This window comes from Odocoileus virginianus, chromosome 13 (genome assembly GCF_023699985.2).
Source record: "Odocoileus virginianus isolate 20LAN1187 ecotype Illinois chromosome 13, Ovbor_1.2, whole genome shotgun sequence".
NCBI classification, from domain to species: domain Eukaryota; kingdom Metazoa; phylum Chordata; class Mammalia; order Artiodactyla; family Cervidae; genus Odocoileus; species Odocoileus virginianus.
This window is the reverse complement of record NC_069686.1, coordinates 42845078-42868909: the sequence shown is the minus strand read 5'-3', so window position 1 is coordinate 42868909 and position 23832 is coordinate 42845078. Positions and strand designations below refer to the sequence as shown.

At 37.4% G+C, this 23832-nt stretch overlaps 1 protein-coding gene across 4 annotated transcripts in view; it reads right to left on the bottom strand.

Moving 5' to 3' along the window:
* ZEB2 (zinc finger E-box binding homeobox 2) overlaps positions 1–23832 on the bottom strand; it is a 134948-nt gene that overhangs the window by 6430 nt on the left and 104686 nt on the right. For all 4 annotated transcript variants that reach the window (XM_020893387.2, XM_020893388.2, XM_020893390.2 and 1 more), the window contains 5 exons: positions 13348–13536; positions 12441–12655; positions 9733–9841; positions 6848–8817; positions 5072–5252 (listed from right to left, as the gene is read on the bottom strand). In XM_020893387.2, coding sequence (XP_020749046.1) covers positions 5072–5252; positions 6848–8817; positions 9733–9841; positions 12441–12655; positions 13348–13536 — 2664 coding nt within the window. The remainder of the gene's footprint in view (positions 1–5071; positions 5253–6847; positions 8818–9732; positions 9842–12440; positions 12656–13347; positions 13537–23832) is intronic.

Below are 23832 nucleotides of genomic sequence, written 5' to 3'. Positions count from 1 at the left end.
AAAAAAATTTATCAGACTGATGCTCCAGAATTAAAGTCAGAAATGTGTCACGAAGAGCAGTATGTATCATCATAACATACATGAAGTTATGTGCTTATATTTCCTAATACAAATTTGCATTTCAGCAAATCAAAAACCAGCATGAGTAGATTCAATACCATTTTCATTTGCTAAGTGACATTCAGATTAGGAATCCATTCTACACACTTCACGTATTCAGGTATACGGTGATATATAATCTCAATTAGTAATCAAATATCTTTAATAAATTTATTGAATGCCTCTGGGGCATGCTACTATTTAGAAAATGCTGTTGGCTGCTCTATGTTAGTTCATTAATGATCTTTATCTTATTGTAACATCCAGGATAAATTAAGTGATAAGATGTGGTAAACCACAATATTAGAGTAGGAAGAAGTTATTTACCTGTAAGAGGAAAAATTAGAAAGTATTGGAAATAAAGAAGATTCTAGTAATCTGTTTCAAGGCAGCTAATAGTCTGAAGAAAAAAAAGTGTAATTCAAACCACACAAGAACTTAACTTTTGGAAAAGATGTACTGAATGAGGTAAACGAGATAACAGAGAAGAGAATGTCAATGGAGTGCCAAGAGTTTGGAAAGAGGGCGTGCTTTTTCATTTGACAAGACCACCGGGTGGGAAGGTAATTTAACAGGAAGCAGAAGTACATTTGGGAAAAAGACAGAGGTTTTGCCTTCCAGAAAACCTCAAGTTGCTATATATGAATTTGATCTCTCTTGTGTGTATTTTACTTGGACCTTTAAAAAAAATGCTATTAGGAGGTAGGATAAGGCGATTCTGACAGTGGTAATTCATTCACCCTGCCAGGGTGGTGCAGAGTTAGATAGGGAGGATGGAGTCTAGAGTTTGACTGCCCGGGTTCAAATCCGTCTTTTAAGACCTGCTGTGTAGCCTCAGGCATGTTAACCTCTCCTTCGGAGGATTAGGGTCCTTGTTGGTAACAGGGAAATCATTTGGGGACCTAACTTGTAGACTGGGCACAAAGAGTGAAGGAGACAATGCAGGTAAAGTGTTTACTTCAAGGACCGCACATAGTAAGCACTCAATGAATGTTCGATATTTTTATTTGTATTTATTAGTACATGTTCAGTAATTTCCCAAGTTGTAAGCAAGATGCATGTATCAGGAGCAAAGTACATGGAAGAAATGAATCTGAATGGAGAGAAGAGAAATTGCAGATAAAAACTAAAATCTTTCTTGGTTCTTCAGTGGCTACAGTGCACGTGGGCAGAACTGTCCTGCAACCTCTCAATGTCTCAGAAGTTCAAGGGCACAGAAATGTTGATTGGTTAGTTCACTACATGGATCAGCTCTGTGAATAATTGTGCACAAACATCACAGTTGATATGGCTCTCTCTTTTCCAAGGGAACAAACCACAGAGCAGGGTCCTGAACGAGCATTCTCAAGGACAAGTTCAAGGCCTGTTAGATATGCTTTGAGGATGCCCACTGAACTGAAGTCTTTAAGATATAGATATTGGATGTGCACTCATTCTTAGTCACTTCAGTTGTGTCTGACTCTTTGCGACCCTGTGAATGGTAGTCTGCCAGGCTTCTCTGTACATGGGATTTTCCAGGCAAGTATACTGGAGTGGGTTCCCATTCCTTCCTCCAGGGGATCTTCCTGACCCAGGGATCGAACCCACATCTCCTGTGTCTCCTGCATTGCAGGTGAATTCTTTACCACAGAGGCACCGGCGTAGCCCATAGATATTTGATAGTTACAGGCAGTTGATTTTAAGGGAGTCCTTTTGATCATAAATAATATGGTTATATTAAAATACATTAATTCTACATTATGAACCAACAACCTAAAAGAATAAAATGTTCAGCTATTATGTCATGCCAAAGACAGAATTTGAGAGCAGGAGTTTTAGAACTGCACTTAATATTCTACTAATTTTGCACTAAATATTCTACTAATCTCCAGAAATTTTACTGGTAAGCATTTAATACATTCAGTTTCAATAGGAACTGACTTGGCCATTTATCTCTTTTTAAATTGCTTGATTGATTTACTTGATTCAAATCAAGATGTCCTGGAATTAAGTTTCCACATGAACAAAATTCAGAAAAAAATATCCAAACTGATACTGAGGTAAGTAAAAACTTCTATAGGGTAAGTTTTCTTTTTTTCTAATATCAAGGTTCATGATTCACCTGACAGAATAACTGATATTAGTAAATGAAAGGTTTGTGGTACGAAGAAGATTATCATGTAACTGAGAAACAAAATTGACTGGGTAATTTGAAATTTTAACTTCACTCAAAAGTAGAAACATTTTTTAACTACTTTTCTTATTTAGAAAAAGTACTCAGTAGATGTCAGATTTAAATTTTAGTGGAATTTAAGTGAATTCTTTTTTTTTTTAAATAAGTGAATTCTTTACAGTGCTTAACAAGAGTTTCAGATTTTTTATTTCTCAATCCTTCTTTGTGACAATTAATTCTATTGAAATCAACAGTTATGTAGGGTTTTCTTCTCTGTCCCAGTCCCAATTCCCAGGAAAAGCAAGCAAGCAATGAGCCATTGGTAAGGAGAATTAAGCATTATTATTTTTGGTGTCTGCTTAGGAAATAAACAGACCGAGGTAAAAGAGCACAGGATTTTGAAATAAGTAGCTCATAATTTCCTTCTTAATTTGAACTATTTTATATGTTAAGTTGTAGGCAGATGTAACAAATACACTTTATCAATGACACATTCATAATCAACACATAATCAAATGACCATTCAACTTCATTTCCCAACCTTAGAATCAATCATCCCAAAGATGGTTCTCATTTATAATTTTCTTTTTAACACATTCTCAAAGTATAACTAGTGCTTAATATAAACAAATAAAAGGCTTGTGGGGCCCAGTTAGGAAGGAAAGTGAACTAAATTTCCACATATATCATAGCGACAGAAAATTCATGAAGAACTTCACTTTGATAGAACCTAATACACTGACAGTAGAAAATGTCATGAGATGTTTGGTCAAGAGACCAAAAAAGTTAACACAGTGGAAACTTGACAAGCTGGGAAGCCAACAGGAGGATAATTAATCACAAGTTTAGAGAAATCATTGGATGGTTAGCATCTTGTTGCTAGGCAATGTTTCTAGGCAGCTGATTTTCTCACATCTTAAAGGACCAGAACATTTTTTTAGTATAGTATATTTTTCAAATTGATTATGCATATTTGTGTTTGTCAACTTTGGTGTCTCTCAGCTATCTATAACACCTTGGAGTTTATGGACTAATTTGTAAGAAATAAAGGTATTGGCTGGATGTCAATATGTATAATAGCCCTCACTAAAATAAAAGTTTTGCACTCACCATGTAGTAAATGATAGAGTTTGCATATGTTCATATAATAAAAACCAATCAGAGAGGGAAAGATGCCTTCAATGATGTGCTTACTGGCTTACTGTAGCTGAATAATGAGATATAAAATATATTTGAGGTTGATTAAGACATTAAAGTAAATTTGGGTATGAAAATATATTTAATCTATAATACATAAATAGGACTTGGTACTAAAGAAAATATCTATTGATATATATCATAAAAGACAAATGTAAGAAAACTGTGACATTTCAAACATTGAATTATGTCACACAAGTATAAAAACTACTGGGATTTGCTATTCATATTAGGTTGCTTTTAAGGTATCACTAGTAGAACTTTCAAAATAATACCAATTAGTATCAGACGAAGAAAAAGAAAGCTGGGCTGGTTGAAATAAGAGCGCTGTTATTTATCAACCTTGTTCTTTTCACAAATACCCTCAATGCTTAATGTTGCAAAACTCACCCAACTTTTCCACACCCTCAGGTGACCGTAGTCACTTGTCCTGCCTCTGTCACATGCCCAGTGAGGGATAAGGGAAGGCGACAGTACAAATGCTTCCCAAGGATGGTTTTCAATCACTAAAAAGGGTACTATGGATTTAGATGGTCAAAATGTGACAGGAAGTATTCACATTCCCTTTTCTTTGTTTTTCTTTTTTGCATCTTCATCACTTTTCCCCCAAAAACATTTATGTTAGGTTAATTTTTTTCCTCTATATTTTTAAAATGTTTGATACTAGACATCTTGGTTTAAAATGAGAACCTTCCTATAATTTCCAGCCATCAGTATTTTGGTTGCAATCCTACATTCTTTCTTTTCCCACCTAGGCCCAGTGCAGCATGCCACATTTCTGGTGGAGAAAAGCTGGAGATGGATTAAGAACCCTATTTTCTGGTTAAGGGTGGAAGAGGGAAGGAGGGAGGGAACACAGATGTGGCTCCCGCACATAGCAGATCAGATCTTGGATTCTGGGAACTAATACTGCTTCTTCTTACAGCCCTTGGCTTTCTTTCGAAAAATTAAGCCATTCTCTCTCTACTTATAGGGAAAAATCGGGCTATCTTGCTAACCCTGTTTAATTCTTCCTAAAGAGGAATGCATGAAAGAAATAATCTACATTTAGAAAGTTGTATTTTAGTCTTCCAAATATCAGTAATTTCAGTAGCTCATTTGGCCTATTATTCACTTATGGTTTTTCTTTCACAGTACTAACATTTTTAGTTTATTCAAAATATGGCCAATTTGTAAAAACCAAACTGAATACCAGCCCCCCCAGTCATGGCTTACTTGATGTTTTGATGATGAAACAAATACAGCATTAACTGAATTTTTTATTGTTCAAGTTTTTCACATATAGGTTCATCACAGCTTAAGAATTTGAAGACATTTTCTGTAGCTGGCTTGTGTCATGTCATTTTGTTGCCCTGGCCATTTAAATACACCTTTGACAGGATTTGTGAATTTGATATACAGACTAACTCAAAAAATATAAGACAAGCAGGCTCATAAACACATGAATGATCCAATAAACAGGCAACAAAAAAGTCCTACTGAGCTAGGCAAAAAGCATTATTTCTTCCTTGTTGAAGGTATCAGCATATGCTACATCTTATGTTGCACAAGTGTACTCATTAAATATTATGAAATGTACAGCAGGCCGGGAAGCTCTAACTAGCTAGTCAAAGTCACTCATACCTGTGTGTTCGTATTTATGTCGCAGAAGGGAACTGCTTTTCTGGAATGTCTTGTCACATAAGTCACATGCATACATGCCACTCTCTGTCTTCTTGATCTTCTTTCGAGACAGACAGGAGTCGGAGTCTGTCATGTCATCTAGGCCTGACATGTAGTCTTGTGCTCCATCAAGCAATTCTCCCTGTGATATAATCACATAGTTCAACACAGTCGCTTCTCTTTGTGTTTATAACAAACAACTTTGCATTGGCTGACATTTGGAGAATCTCGGAAGTGCTCTCTATGAATCCATCTAGTTCTTAGAAACTTTTACTTTCCATAAACAATATATGAGGGTTCACATTTCAACAAAAATATAAACCTTCTCTGCCCTAGGTGGTAAAGCTTGTTGTTTTTCAAGGATAGAAAATGTTCAACTCTGAAGGTGAGAAAAACATAAACTTCCCCATGTTCCTTAATTTTCTTTCTATTAGGAAATATCTGTGAGTGAGAATTAAATATCAGAATTTGTATATTTTCCAGTGTGCTTAACTTTAGAAATGATCTGTAGCTGCAGAAACCCCATTTTAATTGAATTTTATATTTAGGTACAAAATGTTATTATTATGCAATCTATTTAAATGTATGTCTACCAACTAAAGGCCTGGAGCTATATTTTTATATTTAATTTTCTAATTTGAAATAGGGAATATTAATAACACTTTTTATCAATGTTCTATCTATGTTAAAACAGCCTTCAGCATTGAGCAATAATGAATGTGGATCAGTAAATTATTAAATTTCTTGATATTTATTTTGTCTTGATCCAAAGGAGTGCAAACTTGCATGATAACATACATTTCCATTTGCTAGCCCACAGTACGCTTTTCTTAGACTACGTTTGCACTAATTAATATTAGAGAAGATTAAATAGGCTTAAATACATTTACAAAGAGGGCAGATGTACTGTAAATTGGAATACTGGAACAGCTGTTACAGAGGTGCCTTGCTACTTCTGCTCCTATTTTGTAAACAGGGATTTTACTCCACAATGTTAAAATATACCTGCTTTTATATTTGAAAAACCATAAATTATTCACTAGCTTGAAAACTACAAAGGAAGTCATGTGGAATGTAAAAAATATTTTTAAAAATGCTCTTCCAAATAAACTATTCTCTCTGAAACCAAGTGCACATCAAATTTACATATTATTGCAAATTGTGAGCATCTCGAAAAGTATGTGACTGTCATAAATGTTAATGTTTAGCCTCTATGTAAGTCCTATAAAATACTCATGAAGTGAAGTGAAAGTCACTCAGTCATGTCTGACTCTTTGCGACCCCATGATCTGTACAGTCCATGGAATTCTCCAGGCCAGAATACTGGAGTGTGTAGCCTTTCCCTTCTCCAGGGGATCTTCCCAACCCTGACTGAACTGAAGTCTCCTGCACCGCAGGCAGATTCTTTACCAGCTGAGCTATCAGGGAAACCCCTCAAATACTCATATCAGCATATAGTCCTGAAAGCAGATGGATCAATCTAAATAAACCTTAATGATAAATATTAAGTTCTTTATCTTTACTTAAGGCACAATTGCTTGATAGAAAGGGTCCCACTGTTTCTCCATTTATTTGTCTAGCCCACTCAGTTTTAGCTTCAAGTTCAAACCCACTCTTCTATTTCTGCTGAGAACACAGCAATAGATTTTTTTCCACTAAGATTTTTTCCTACATACACATAAGCGATATAATTTTCACCTCCTCTCTTCTGATTAAAAAAAAAAAATGTCTCATTACCTGAAATCCTGGTTTCCGCTGGTACTTTCTCCTTTGCTGCATGTCAGCGAAAGTAGCTGCTCCAGTTGGGTAAGTATAGGCCATGTGTGGTAGGAAGCTCATCTGATCCAGTCCTGGGTACGGTCGCAGTCCAGGGATGCTGGTCTGGACCGGTGGCATGAAAGCGGCAGGGGGGAACGCGCTTTGCGGGGGAAGCGCTGTGTAGAGAGGTTTGGCGCTAAAGGGATTCATGCCGAACACTGGGTTAGCACTTTTGCCGTCCAGACTATTTGAATTTGAAAACTCCTTCTTGATAAAAGTCAAGTTCAGAGGCTCATCTGAGTTTTCAGATGACGAAGAAACACTGTTGTGGTCTAAATTTATGCTGCCAACTTTCGTTTTGTTCTTTGTGGCTATAATACTTTTGGGTTCTTTCATTTGTTTTGGTAACGACAGGTCCAAAGGCTCAGCCTGGAGCTCCTCAGACGAGAAGCTGTTTGGAGTGTAAGAACTACTGTGGGAGTTTTTAGAAGACGTGGAGGAAAGATTTAAGGGAGAAGGAGTATTACTCCTTGAGTGGTCCAATTTTTCAACTGGTTTAATATTGGTAAAATGGGAAGGTTTTGTTAGCCTGAGAGGAGGGTCACAATTCGTAACACTGTTGTGGAGTTCTGCTATAGATGGTGATGTTATGGAGTCCATGGGTTTTACGGGAGACCTGGGTAATAAAGAGTCTTTTGTGGGAGGGTTACTGTTGGGAGCTAACGGCTTGGAGTTCCTTTCCAGTGATGGTGACCTGGAATTTGAGTACTGGTAGACTTTTCGTTGCTCAAACCATTCCTTCACAAATTCCTGAGGAAGGCCCACAGCAATGGAAATTTTCAGCAGTTCATCAGAGTTGGGCTCCATGTTCATAGCATAATATGCTTTAAGTACAGACATGTGGTCCTTGTATGGGTTGATGGGGCTTGTCATTCCTTTCTCAGAAAGTACAGATGACAAGAGGAGGGCTTTATTATCAACAAATACTCCGGCTTTGTTGGGGACTATGTTTTCATGGGGTTGCAGGACTGCCTTGATCTCTTCATTCATCTTACACAGGTAACGTTCATGCTGATGCAAAGGAATGGGGCCAGGAAAACTTTCTTTACAGAACTGGCAGGAGAATGGAGTGGATATGTTGTGATTCTCAATCATTTTGTCATCGGTGACCAAATCTATTAAAGTACGCAGCTTCTCTTTCTTTATATTACTGATCTGTCTCCTTGAGTCAGTAGTCAAGCTCTGGAGGCAAGCTTTGGCTTCATTGACTTTTTCTAACGTGTAGTCAATAATACTTTTAGTGGCACCATTATGACTTACTACTGGAAGACCTACGGGTGGAATATTAGGAGAAGTAACTCCTTGTTCCTCAGGTTGAGAGCATGGATCCTTCATGTGATAACCTTTCAACTTGGAGATTTCTTCAGCCTTGCAGTCCATTTTTTGTCTGGAAACTGTGTTGTCCACAATCTGTAGAACCTTTTGTACCTCGCTTAAGTTACTATTCATTGTGGGAAATCCAAGTAAAGGTGCTTCCATCCCTACACCTAAGTGCTGCATTGGACTCTGAGCAGACGGATGAACTCCTAAAGGGCTGGTGGCTCCAAGTGCACCATTCATAAAAGGACTAGTGCCACTAAACCCGTGTGTGGCCATAAGAACTTTATAGTCATTGAAGTCTAGTGGTTCTGTTTTAATTTTAAGTAAGCCTGTCTGTTCAGACATACTAAGTGGTTTTCCATTCTCCAATTTGTTTCTTAACTGGGTAATGGCCGAATTAGTAGGAGAAGAAGAAACAGAATTAGGGGAAGAACCTGTCTTGATATTGTTTCTCATTCGGCCATTTACAGAGATTAAGCCAATACATTTCTTGCTGCTGATGTGTGAGCTGTAGGAACCAGAATGGGAGAAACGTTTCTTGCAGTTGGGGCACTCGTACGGCTTTTCACCTAAAATGACAATTAAAATGAATGTTACTTTTTTTTTTTCTTTTTGATGGGGCAACAATTGCAATCATCTACCCAGGCAAGAATCTGTGCAATCAAAGGAAAGGAACACAATGGGGCACCTCTACATTCTAGGTGCTTAGATTAGAATTATGTGGCTATAACTGTTTCTGGGCTTTATCTACCCTGGGAGGACATAATTCAAGATGTTAGCAATGGAAGGTGAGGGCTATCTGTGCCTTTTTCAGCCAAGATCCAAAATCTTGTCTTGCCATCGGCAGCCTCCTATTTAAACAGAGTATTAGATTAATGTGTGGTCAATAGCACAATAAAGATGTCACAGTATTTAAAGGGAAGTGTAGCCATGGCTTTAATCAACTCTGTGAAGATTCCATTGATTCTACCAATCCAACTAGCCCTTTGAATAGCATCCAATTTGGTAATAAAATGCTTGGCAGAGCTATCAAAATAGTTATAAAGAAGAAATCTCAGTGGTAAGATGTTCTGAAAATACAGCTTTCAGGAATCAAGGAACACTTATCATACAAAAGCTCTTATCCAAAATTCTTCCACATTCTTCTTTCAAGTTTGGGTATCAAAAAATGAATATCCTTCAGAACTTGCCAGCTGAGTTTCTTCAGGTCAAAAACATTTTAAAGGACCAAAAGGACCTTCTAGATTTCACAAGAAGGCAAAACATGTGCAATTTTCAAGAAGTATAAGCACTCCTCCTCTTATTAGCAGTGCTGTTGGTGGTACTGTGAGGCTCACAAAGACAAAGCGGGCACACAAAGCTTATGACATAAATGTGTAGTTCTAAAAAACTACAAACAGAATTGTGTACATTTTATACAATCTTTAGAAAGGCTCCTAATGAAACAAAATGCAAAAACACGCACCAGCTCCCCTACCACTCACCACTGTGGATTCGCAGGTGTTCCTTCAGATGGTGTTTATATTTGAAGGCTTTGCCACACTCCGTGCATTTGAACTTGCGATTACCTGCTCCTTGGGTCAGCATTTGGTGCTATAAAAGGAGAAAGACTGACATCAGTTTTGTGCAGGAGGAACAAAGGAAACTTGTTACAAATATTTTTAAAAGGCCTCTATTTTCAGACAGGCCAAAAGGTTTGAGTGCATGTTTATTTATTTGCCCAGTCTTTCAGAGTTGCAATAAAAGTGATAATGTTGGCAATAAAATTGGAACAAATAAAAAAAAAAGTGCTTTCACATGCGCATCCAACACTTGCTTTAGAATTATCTCTGTAGTCTCTTTTCCAAAATGTTTCTTTGAGCCGTTGGAGATGAGAAAGCATAATTGCAAAGATGTTTGTGGCTCTCTGTGTTTACTGCAGATTCTAAAATCTGAAGATTCCCTGTTGGAATGCAATGATTTTGTCAAGGAAAAAAATAAATATTATACTCAAAATCCTAGTCTCCCCGAAGAACTCCCCACACAAATAACTCATTTTTCTTTTCTGTATTGAGGTAAAAACATATCTTATACTGAAGCAATACTAATTTTAAAGAAGAAAGAAAAAAATCTCACATAAATTAAAAAATTCTTGATTATAAATATTTCATTACATAATAAGCATGTTTAAATACCCCATTCACAGTGCTAGTAGCAACTATAAACCCTGTTTTTCCTGAGATGTTGCATGTAAGATTTGATTCATTATCAAATGTAAGAGACAATATCTTGGGCTAGCACTGCTTGAGCAGTTTTATCACAGGCCAGTAGGAAAGACTTCAACGACCTGTCATTTTCCTCTTTAGTAGTGTGCTAGGGAGTAGGGACGAAAAAGAAAAAAAGTTTGCTGAAAAGACAAGTTAAAAGCAGCAAAGATATAATCAAACACAGCTGACCTTTTTGAACAAGGGAAAAAAAGCACTGTGACTTAGAATTCTGAAAAAAAAAAAAAAAGAAAGAAAGAAATACAGTCATCCACTCTGGATGTTCAAGGTAGGAGGCCAGCCTTTTTCAAGCAGCAATGACACAAAAGCCTTTTGCAAAAAAGACAGTACAGAAACGGTATGACAACTGCTAGGGTGTGCTGAATCTTCCCACATTCCTAGTGAGACAGATGGTGTTACATGGGACACGGGGAGGTTTGTTCAAACAGCAGCAACCTTCAAAGATCAAGCGGAGCCCAGCCCGCCGAGCGCCATTGAGGGACCCGCGCTCATATGTTGCTGAGTTGCATAAACAAACAGCAACAGCTGCTTTGCCTCCTCCCACAGCCCTCAGAGGACTACTATAAACTTTAGTTGTGCCACTGTTAATATGATACAATCATTTTAATTTACTAATTGTAAATGCCATGAGCAAATGAGGGGACTTTTCAACACCAAAGCTACCATTCATAATGCGCCAGCACAATCACACTTCTGCATGTGAAATTTAAAGCAGTTATGCTAGATAAATATCTAGGCACTTTTTTTTTTTCTGGAGTTTTTGTGCATATAAGCAAGGGGAGAGAAACTGTTACATAAGTGTAACTAGGCAAGTGGGGTTTTTACAACTGAACTTGGAAAAACATGCAGGTGGCAAGTTCAATGAGATATAAATGAAATGATTTACATGAGCTATTTTCTTAAAATAATGAAATTCCATAATCCAGTATCATTGCCATTGCTGGATTGTGTTTGCTTATTCTCATTTCCCTTATTCAAAGAAAATAAGGCCCATAAGAATTTTAGAGAATATCTTGTTTAATAATTTTCAAAACAGATATGGTGTCAAGGTTTATATACGGTGATTCCAGAACTGTAGGGCCAGATATTGAGACTTAAGGCACATCAGTTGTGTTACCATCTGAACACCTCATAATATCAATCTGCAATGAACTCTCCCAGGAGGACAGAAAAAGCAGTTTTGCTAAAACATTTAAGGGACACTGTGAATCAAACCTATTCAATCATTTTAAGGACTTAAGAAGCTATAGTGTTGAAGATAGAGTCTTTATTTTGAACACAAGTAATCCAAAAGGCAGAGTAGTTTGAATATTTAGCAACAAATATGAATATCAAGAAAGGATCATTTTTATTGCATATACACATTTGAGTATTAATACAGTTTATTTTATATAAGCATGCATATGTATTATGTGCTTTTTGATTTTCCTTAAAACACTTAATTAGATGTCATAAACTAGTAGCAGCTTGTAAAAATAGCCTAAGTAATTGAAGATGTTATGTGACCAATGGAAAGAATACATACTTCTTTTACTATGACTTAGATTTTACATGGAAAAAAAAAAACTAAGTAAAACTAGGTGAAAAATGGAATTAAAATTGCTGAGATGTTTAATAATGTATAATTAAAATGCTACAATTTCATTCACTTTTTGTGGAACATAAAAATGAAACTAAAGTCAAGTTAAAGTGCAAATAAAATTTCTAAATTAGAAATTAACACACTCATTCGATCGTGAACATAAGACTATTAAATCATATTAGAAGAGACCATCAAAAAATCATTTAGACCTCAATTAAAGCTATTACCATTAAAAGATCTGCATCTTCAAAATGCCATGAAAAATTAATAATGATTGCCAATCAAAGCAATATCGTTTCTCTAAGGGGTTATTATAGAAAGAAATCACTTAAGACCAACCCCCCACCTGATCTGTCCCTGGCTTGTGCGTCACCATATGCCGCTCGAGCTGGGTGCGGTAGGCAAACGTGTAGCTGCACAGAGCGCAGGAAAAGTTCTCCTCATTCTTCTCGTGGCGGTACTTGATGTGCTCCTTCAGTGATGTCAAGCGCTTGTAGCCCCGGTCGCAGTAGGGGCAGGTCAGCAGTTGGGCAAAAGCATCTGGAGTTCCAGGTGGCAGGTCTGTAGCCGAGAGACGAGAGGGAGAGAAGCGGGCCAAAAGGTCAGTAAATCAATGGCAGCTAATGGGCTGACTGCCCGGGATGCTATGACAGGAATCACCGCAATCTGCTCCACGAGGGTGCCGTCGGCGCGCGCGGCCTCTGCGCACGCCAGTCCCCTTGCACACCCAGGACAGACTTGTCGGCATCAGCTCACACTGCGCTGGAAAATTAATTAATTACTGGGGCATTTGGGGGGGAAATTGAAACAGCTGATAAACGAGGAAATTCTCTTTAGGTGACTGACAGTTCGTAGGAAACCTTTAGTCACAGATGACTCAGGGATTCATGGGGTGAAGGAGCTTTTTGGATACCAGTAAAGAGAACAAAAGGTGAGGGTCAGAATCTCTAAACTTTTTTTTCCCCTCAAAAGTGAAATATTTCGGAAAGATAGGAATCCATGTAGATATTTTTATCTCTTAGAAATAGGCTCTAATTGTTCTTGTTCTTTATTGGATGTACAGATGACACAAATTTGCTGACAAAAAAATTTCACAATACCCTAAAATTACAGTTCTAATCTTTGCTCATGAAATTCCATGCCTCTGCAGCTGTTCTTCAAATTTTAAGGTAAACACCCAGGCATGTAGTGCATTTGTAATTCTAACAGCTGCAGAGGTCAGCGTCGTGGCTAAAAATGAATTACAGCCTCACCATTTTCTTCCTGCCCATTGGCCTCTGGCGTGCCAAGGCGAGACAGCTCCTCGGGGGCTTCTGGGTAAATGATGGCCGTGTCACTGCGCTGAAGGTACTCTTCGATGCTGACTGCATGACCATCGCGTTCCTCCAGTTTTCTTTTGGCAAAGTATTCCTCAAAGTCTGATGTGCAATTTGCATTCTTAACTGAAATGGTAAAAAGAAGAAGAAATGTCTTTTCAGGACCTTCTTCCCAGGAGCCTCCGTCTGCCTACATCACTGTAAGACACATGGACTTGCAAAAAGACTACAAATACCTAGTTTATTTGTAGGAAGTGTTGCTGATGACCACTTATTGATCGAATGGTTATTCTCATAATATATGTAAAAAAAAGAGAACACTTTGCTCTAAGTTAAATAGGCATATTTTATTTTCCTCTTCCTGGAAGATGAGTCTGTGTGCTTTGCAAAGAATGACAGACATTTTAAAATGTTTTTCAGGGAAAATGAAAAAAAGAACTATATTCTAAGATCCATAAACATGGGAGATAATATGAGCTGAAAGCTACTTTAATAATATATATAAAACTTTCTTTTTTTAAAGAAAGGTGTATTTAATTTTTTATAGTCCACTAAACTTAACGTTCCTCATCACACATACATTCTGTTGCTAAATGTAAGCTTTTAGCCCTCCACTCTCTGAACATCACAGACCACCAGGACTACACAGTTTAAGAGATATAGAAGGATGGATATTCCTGGAGAGATAATAATGAGATTGTTTAAAAAAATTCAAGGAATGTTGGACTTTACCTTTTCTTGAAATTTCAATGTTTAGCTCAACATTTTAAAGTTGTTGAAAATAAAATTAAGCTCACACTGATAGAAATAAAAAGTAACAGATCGAGTCAAGAAACTGGCTATCTTGCAATATGATTTTGATATGACTTTTAACTTTTATGACTCTGTTCCCATGACATGAATAACAGGTGTAAACCAATGTTAGCAACTTGTGTCCCAAGACTGTATATTGGAAACTACTAGCTATGTTTTTGAAATAAGTTGTGGCTTAAATATCCTAAGTAAAAACTTTTATGCATAAGTCAGTGTTGGGAAAGTGGGTGCCACATTGCTGTCTACCGGAAATAAGTGAAGAATAATCCTTTGCTCATACAATCCATGGTGAGGCCAAACTTTCATAGGTTTTGAGGACAGTAAAGCTTGATCTCACTACATTCTTCATCTCACCTTCTCTGTCATAAAAGATACTACAGTATTGATATTTGTCATCCTAATTCTCCACGGCAATTTGTGGCAGGGTGATGTTCAAGCAAGCCAGTCATTTTTTATTTTTGGCTTTTACTGTTATGAACGTTTATGAGAAGACTAGAAAGTGGAACCTTCCATTAATCAATAAGTATTTACTGAATGCCTGGTATGTGATAGGCATCATGTTTTGTTTTGATAAGCAAAAAAAGAGATCCAGCCTCATTCTTTGGGAAGCCATGAAAATGATCATTACAACTGATATTATCTCAAAGATAATTATAATAATACAAACTCAAATAAGTGTTATGAAAGAAAGTTACATGGTGGTATTACAGAAGTAACAGGGGGACTTGACAGGGACCTGATGGAGTCTGGAAGATCAGGAAAGCCTTAACTGAGAAGCATGAAGTTAACTAATTTTAGAAGCTAAGGTAGAACAGTGGTGACTGGGAAGAACGTGGACCATTTCAGAATCTGAAAGGACTTTGCTAGAATGTGGAGAGAAGGAGCTTGATGTAAGGGTAAAGAGGAAGGTAGGGACCAAACCCTGCAGTGTGTGCTAGTCCTGTTAAGGATCTGGATTTTCTTCTAAGAGAAGCAGGAAGCCACTGAAAGATATCAAGCAGGAAAGATGGCGGGGTGAAATTATGGGTTATCTGCATTTTCAAATGACAACCCTGGTTACAGTATGATAGGGACGGCATGAAGAGGAAAGTAGACCCTGGGAAACCAGTTAGGAGTCTCTTGCCATTGATTGGGCAAAAGATAAAGGTCACAAAAATGGTGAGGGAGATTATAAGAAGTGGTTGGATTAGTTTTGGGGAAAGCTTGGATGTGCCAATGAGGGAATGGTGAAGATCCCCACCCCTTTTAGGTTTAGGCTTTTCGAATTTGATAGATGGTTAAGTGACATCAGCAACGCAGGAAGCACAGGCATTCTAAAAAAGATTTGAAACTATGAATGAATACACTGGATCAAATAAAAGGAAACTGGGAGCATTACACTTTGTAGACTTAAACTAAGTGCTAACAATCTGAATACTGCGATCTCAAATGTTTCTCTTTTGCCACTAACTTCTGTTAATTTTAACAAGAGCAATGGTCTAATTCCAGGACTTCCTTCAAAGAGAGGTTTGGAAAGTGCAATAGTAGATTAAGATTTTGTATCTTGAAATTTTGCTTAAATCTTCTCTTAGAATCTTCAGTCTTAACACCTTTTCTAAGTAGAATATGGACATTGATTAAGATCACTTTCCCTCTGATCTATTCAAGCTGCCATGGATGTTTTCCAAAGGATCCTTGGTGGTGACTGTGATGGTATCATTTAACTTGCACTAGGGAGGTATGAAGGAAATGCCAGCTTGCACAAACTATTTATTCATTGTTTTGGATCATCAAAATAACTTCAGGTCTAGCAAAAGTCACCTTTTAAGTGCAAGAAAAGATAAAGGGGACAAAATGGGTGGATCCAAAATGAGCCTGTTTTTAACAACTTAACTGATCTGATCAGGGATTGACTTCTTTATTAGCACCATGGCAGTAGAAAGTAAGGTGGTAGTGATTTTCCAAATTCAGATCTAATTAAACATTGTCAAATGTTTAAGACATGATTTATTTTAATTTTTCACGAACACTGTCCCAGTTGAAGATCCTTAGTGTAACCCAGTAAACATGGATAGATATACATTTAATATCATCCTAATTTTATCCTGATATTTCAGCAAGTATTTGAATTATCTGGCTATCTTTGCATGAATTTTTATTTGCATATGAATGTTTCCATCAGAAATGTAATCAAATGCAAATTCAATTGGATTTGCATTAATAGCCTTTCAGCTTAAAAGGGAGGAAAATTCTGATTTTTCTGGATAGGCAAACTAAACTGCATCTAGATACACTATTGGTATTTGGAGAGGCAATTCATTCAGTAAATCAAATCTGGCCATACTAGATTTCTATGTCAAGTGTGATGGGGACAAAAGATATCAAATCATGTGCTCTTGTTAAGGATCATCTTTGATCATCTTTGTAGCCTGAGCATCAAATATATTGCCTAGAAATTAGTAGGCACTCAAGAATCATTTATGGAATGAATCTGGAATAAATTATGTCCTTAACACTAATCTTGGTGCAGAAGTCTTCTAAGAAAAAGGAAGCATAAGATAAGACACCTATAGTTAGGTGTAGGAACCTAGACCTACTATTCAAGTAATTGTAGAACAAAAATACAATAAACTGTGTAGTTGTGATCATAAGTTCTTGCAAGAATTTGATAGGGCTCAGGGGAGTATTCAAAAAGGGTTTCACGAAGAAAGCCAATCATTTAAATCTATCTGCTCTATCAGGATTTTTCTTCATGTGGTATAGATATGCTATTAGTTATATATCTTATCTAGAGTCACTTAAGTGGGTTAGAGTCTAGCCTTCTATGAACTAGGTATAACCATCATGGATGAAATGTGATTTTCCCTAATCTTGGTATGGATACTAATAACATATGGTTATTAGTAAATGGTTTCTCTGCTCAGTACCACAACATTCTCCTTTGCTTGGGATGGTTCCCCACTGTCGCTAAAGATTTATGGTACTCAAGGCAGCTGCCATGTTGTTGCTTGATCCTGCTCCGCTAGATGCAGCGGATCAATCGGCACCTGAAGTAAAATGAAGTGATCTTAGCGCTCCATCCTGTAGGTCAAACCATAGATTGGTCCAGGTAGTCAAGAATCCCACTGAGTTTCAGTCTCTTTCCCGTGATTTTAGGATTTGTTTCCAAAGAGAGCACCAAGGCAGATTTATATTTTCCAAGTGACTACAACTATATGATGTAGAATGAAAGACCTGATAAATCCCATGTAAAATAGAAAATTTACGAAGAGAGAAAATGAAGCAGATACCTAAAGAAAAGCAGAGACAAGATGACAAGCCACGACAGCAGTTTTCTAACCACACTTATTCCTGAGGTCAGTCAGCACCTGTATCCTCCCGGAGAGCAAAAAATCCCCTCTTCTACCTTAGCCTATGTTGTGTTTCGGTCTACTAGACTCCAAAACACCCTGATTGTTACAATTCTAGAATAAATGATGGAATTAAATTTTGGATACTCTCAAAATTGTCGGGAAAGAAAATGTTTTGATTCTATTTGGAAGTCTGCATTTTTGTTTTTTACAAAGATTTTGTAATACTGTATAGCAGAATCAGAGATGAGGTAGAAAATTTGTTAGAAAGTTATAAAATTCCTCACTGCATTTTTCTAGTCTAAAATCAACCTCATTTTCTTCTGTTTTTCTATAATCCTCTTCACTCCTCGATCTCCTTGGAAGAACTGCCAAAACACACTGACAAAGGATATTTGCATGGTATTTATGATCAAGCCATAGCAAAAATTCACAAGAAACCTCAAGTAATTTCTTCCCATACCTTCTCCAGAGATTTTGCATTTAGTCCTAAAATTTACCCTGATGTCTTGCAAATATCTCAGCCTTCCCTAAGGTCTGGTAAACTTTCCTCTGTCCAAAAAAAGAACTTCATTAATTAAAAATGTTTCCTCATAGCCAAATGTGTTTTAATATTGTTAGGGTAACTTTCTAAGTCCCTTTAAATCAGAAAAGCTCAAATTTCTTGTTAATATGTTGGTCACTCTTACTAATGTTGTTAATTAATAATACTTTCATTAAAACCCTATGTCTATCTTAGGTATTAATATTTTTGATAGATAATGATAAATACCAACATGGTATTTTCAAATTACTGCCTAAAAGCAAGCAGTGTTAACCTCTTGAAATTAAATCTCTAAATAAAAGATATTTATTGGTCTCTTTAATAAATCATTCAACTCCTGTTCCTCTCATAAATATTTCTTAAATATTCTTAATACTCCTTTTTAAGTATTTCTTTTCCTGAAATTATTTTTATTACTCTTATTTTATTTTTTATAGCCATACCCCACGGCATGTGGAATCTTAGTTCCTTGACCAGGGATTGAACCTGTGCCCCCTGCATTGGAAGCACAGTCTTAACCACTGGAGCACCAGAGAACTCCTAAGATTCTTAATACGCTTACAAGTAGTTAACGTTTAATGAGATTTTGATACTTGTTCCATCTTTTTTTTTGTTTCCTTCTGTTTCCTTCTATTCTCTCACCATGTATTTTCTTTCTTTGTTACAAGCATGTGTTCATGTACGAAGACGGGTGCTCTATTAACACTGGTCTATAACCCAGCATGATTTTCACATTCATTAAGAAATTGAAGAAATATATTTGACTATTATGCTAAGCCATTTAAATAAATATCAAAATGAATCAATAATTCTTTTGGAAAAGAAAATACTTTGGAGGGTCTAAAAGAGCTGAAGCAAACACCTATAAAAACTGAGTAAAATCATTCATCCATCCCTTTGTTTAGTAACTGTTTATTGAGTGCCTACTAGTACCAGAATTTTGGATAGGGATAGAACACAGTGATGGTGACTGAGAACTGCTTTTCTACTCTGTGAGTCTCATATTTAGAGACAAGTACATAAAGTGAGTGTGATTCTGCAATACACAGACATAAATACATAAATGTGTATCAGAGGAAAACAAATACACACATACACACTTCCTTAGTATAAAGTAGAAATCACACATTTATAATATCTGCTTTTACTCACTTCAAATGTCAAGGCAAAGGGACCTGAATCTAGATAACTATATCCATCATCTTTTTGAAAAATAAGCTCTCTTTAAACAACATTTTAAATGGTAGGAAAACACGGAAAATTATTTTTGATTTAGTCATTTGTATTGAATTTTTTAGTTTAAAGAAAGCCCATATTCACATTTGTTGAATATAAATTCTCACGGCTACTTTGTTTAAAGTTGACTAATTAATGTAGGATACATATTTTATCATTAAAAATGGATGCATGACTTTCTGCAGAAGGCTTCCAGAATGCACGCTGGCACCAAATATCTAAAAGCAACCTTGAGGAAGATGATGTTTTTCTCATTAGATAGCCACATGGGCTACCCAACAGAGCCTCCAGCTGCTACAGAGGTGTGGGTAAAGCCAGAAAAGTCTTGTCAAAAGTGACAAAGCTTTCTTCTCTTCTTGAGAATTAGCACAGTGTCTGGACTGGTCTCTCCATGCCGGCTCTGATGCGGCTTTCTCCTGAGAACACATGTTCAGATGCCAATGAGTGTTCCCCATGTATAAGAGCGTCAGGAGAGAAAGTTCCAAGGGGATGGGACTCTGTAGTATTCTGCAGAATCAAATACCTCCCCCAACAGCAGGAAGCAGCCCAACTGTGGACAGAGTCTAATTTTAAAGTGAGGTTGTTTTTTTTTTTTTAATTGGGGGATCATGAATATCCAGATTTAGAGACTACAAACCCTTTGATAGTTTTGCTGTCTATGTATTCATATGAAGACCACTCCTTTAAAACAAAAATCCCCAAGTTAGATAATATGTGTTTACCTTTCATATACCTGTGAAATCTAAAATTTTGGATTTGGTTTATCTCCGAAAAGACTCAAACTATTTTATTACATTTTAGACAGGTTTAAGAAGGATGGTATTTTTGCCCAGTAAGTCAATGCTCTTCCATATGCTTTCAGTAGAGACACATGACACTTAAGGATGTTCCAGGACAGTGGTTTCAAAATGTGGTCCCTGGGTCAGCAGCATCAGTACCACTTGGGAACTTCTTCAAAATGTAAATTCTTGGGGTCCACCCCCAGACAGACGGGAATCAGCCATCTGTGTTTTAATAAGCCCTTCTGGGGATTCTGATACACGCCTAGTTGAATTGTTACTCTAGGAATTCAGTTCCCTGCCTCCCCTGGCTAAGTAAGGCTTTCAGTAACATGGTTTGGGAAACAATACAGAATTAATTCTATGTCAAGGAGCCTGTCTGCCAATCTCAATCTGAGCTCATGCCCTTCTTCTACAGAATATCATCTGCATGTCTCAATTGTTGAATTTATCCCATACAGGATAATCTTCCCTTTACGTGCCCACGAGCTAATAGAGGCACAGAGGGTCTTATTCACCTTTGTATCCCAGTGCCTGGGCTTCCCAGGTGGTGCAGTGGTAAAGAATCTGCCTGCCAATGCAGGAGGTGCAAGAGATTGTTGGGTCAGGAAGATCCCCTGGAGTAGGAAATGGCAACCTGCTCCAGTATTCTTGCTTGGAAAATTTCATGGACAGGGGAATTTGGTGGGGTTGCAGAGTCATATGCAACTGAACACGCATGCATGCATTCCAGTGCCTAGGACAGTGCCAGGCACATAGCTAATCCTCAATAATTGAAAGATTAGACCCTGTTTAAAACAATTAGACTTATTCATTTTAACTCACCTACGTATGTTTTTAAATCTCAATCTCTTCATCTATAAAATGAGCCAGTGTATGCTTTCTAGGGAATCCTCAAAGTTTCAGAATTGCATCATTTCAATTAATTCTTGCCCTAATCAATTTGCTTTTTATTCACTTCCTAGGCCTAGAGAGTTTTATCTGTATTGTTTTCAGTGACAAACTCGAAGGAATGCAGTTTTCTGATGGAGGACCCACAAAGACAGATTAAGGAAAGATATTTTGGAGGTGCCTGGAAACCACAGACAACATCACAAGGGAAACAGTGCTTATTAAATATTTGCTGAATGAATGAAGGAGACACTCAAGAAGCTTGGGATATCTGTTCTTTCTTGTGGGAACCCTTGCTGTGAAGTGGAGATAGCTGCTCCTAATCGCAAACAAAGCTCATAAAATTGTAGCATTCATTCACCAGGAAGTGACAGGTTCTTCCTGATGTACACAGGTTACAGTCTGAAAATGACCCTCCTATCTAACCTGCCAAGTGCTATTTTTGTTTTTCTTGCCTCAGAACCTATGTCTTCCTCACCTCTCTTCTTAAAAACTCATTGTATGAAAGTAACTAGAAAAAAAATTTCTAATGATAATTTGCATGACAGATCTGACTAGAGGACGAAATTCTCCCAACCTATAAAAACATGACCAATATTATACACAAGAAGAAAATGACATGCTTTAGAGCAGCAGGACTCTCTCCTTGTTAAGTATTTAGGTACTAAATGAATTGTCTGATAAACTGGTAAATTCACTGTTACACAATTGGTTAACACTATATATTCCACTCAACTCTGGCCGAGAACTATTTAACCCAAGTGAAAGTGAAAGCCACTCAGTCGTATCCCACTCTGAGACCCCATGGACCATACAGTCCATGGAATTCTCCAGGCCAGAATACTGGAGTGGATAGCCTTTCCCTTCTCCAGGTGTCCCATAAAGGGACATTCCAGGCCAGAATACTGGAGTGGGTAGCCTTTTCCTTCTCCAGGGTATCTTCCTAACCCAGGGACCAAACCCAGGTCTTCCGCATTGTGGGTAGATTCTCTACCAGGTGAGCCGCAAGGGAAGCCCAAGAATACTGGAGTGGGTAGCCTATCCCTTCTCCAGGGGATCTTCCCCACCCAAGAATGGAACCGAGGTCTCCTGCATTGCAGGCAGATTTTTTACCAACTGAGCTATCAGAGAAGCCTCCAGAAGAAACCTAGGTAATTTAAAGGCTTTAACTGAACTGCAATTAAGAGATATGAGAGGAATGGAAACTTATAAAGCAAGAAGATAATAAAGGTACAAAAACATTCTCTTTTCTCCACTGTTTTCTAAGCTAATGATAGGACACACAGCATTTATGCTGCAAGAAGCCTAACCCACTGTTAGCCTGCTAACCTTATCACTCTGATTACCATTTTGGGGACATTGGGCTTTCCTGGTGATTCAGACGGTAAAGAATCCGCCTGCAATGTGGGAGACTCTGGTTCAATCCCAGGATTGGGAAGATCCCCTGAAGAAGGGAATGGCTACCCACATCAGTATTCTGACCTGGAGAATTCCTTGGGACTGCAAAGAGGTGGACATGACTGAGCGACTTTCACTTTCTATCTTGCTCAAATAAGAGTTTAAATCGAGGTCTAGCTCTTTACCTGGGATTCAATGGCTTCTGAGATTCCTGCAAAAGATCCTATACACCTGAACAGAACTTGTGTTTCTATGTGGTACTTCAGGCAGAGAATCCCTGACCCCACCCCTTCCCATCCTGCTCATACTCACAGATTATCTTAACATACTTTGTGAGGTATAAGCAGGACTGGCTATATAATGTGGGGGCTTGGTGCAAAACGGCAGCTAGATTCTTTACCACGGAGTCGCCTGGGAAGCCCATACGGCAGCAGGATGGCATCAAACCAAGGGTGCGGTCTTTCCGAGCCCGACCCGTGTGCCCGCAGGGACCACATCCCGGACCCCGGACCCGGTTCTAGAATCATGAGGCAGGAGCACTGAGAACATCCCCGTCCAGTGGCAACTTGCACAGCCCATGATTTTCCTTTTTTTAATTCAATCTTCCCAGTAAAATCTCATTAGAAGAAATGATAGGGTGGGTGGAGTCCAAAATTTCTAGTCTAATGTCCTCACTTAACAGATAAAATGAAGGTACAGTGAGGCTAATGACTTGTAGAAAGTTACACAAGTAATTTCTGGAAGAGCTGGGTAGAGAATTCATGTGTCCTAACTCAACCCATTATTCTTTGGACTATATCATAATGAGTCAATATGAGAGAGAGAGAGAAAGAGAGACAACCCCACCTTTTTAGTTTTTATTCATGCCTGATTGGATATAATTTGAATAGGTCTTAGATGCTGAAAAGATTGCTCTGACATTATAAGTAGCTCTAAACAAAACATTATGACACCATAAAATTAATAGGGGAAAGGCAATATAAATGCCAACTTCAATATAAATAAAATATGACATTTTAAACTTTTTTTTTCTCAATTTGTCTTTTCATGTCCTCCCTCTTCTAAATCCTATGCACTTTTAAAAAGTTTTTATTAGAGGATAATTACTTTACAACAGTGTGATGGTTTTTGCAATACATCAACATGAATCAGCCACAGGTATATATATGTCCCTCCCTCTTAAACCCTCTCCCTTGTTTTATTTTTTGACTGAGTGACTGCATCTAAATCTGCTGGGGTAAAATGGAAAAAAAAATCACGAAATTTCTTCAAATGCTTCACTTAAGAGACTTATTTAAAATTTCCATTTAATATTTAGGGATTGTATTTTTCTCCTTTTTACATTTCCTAATTTGAATCATGTTACAAAAGGCACTCAATTCAAAAATAACTTTATGAAACATCTTGCAAAGGAGAATTTTTATTAACTATT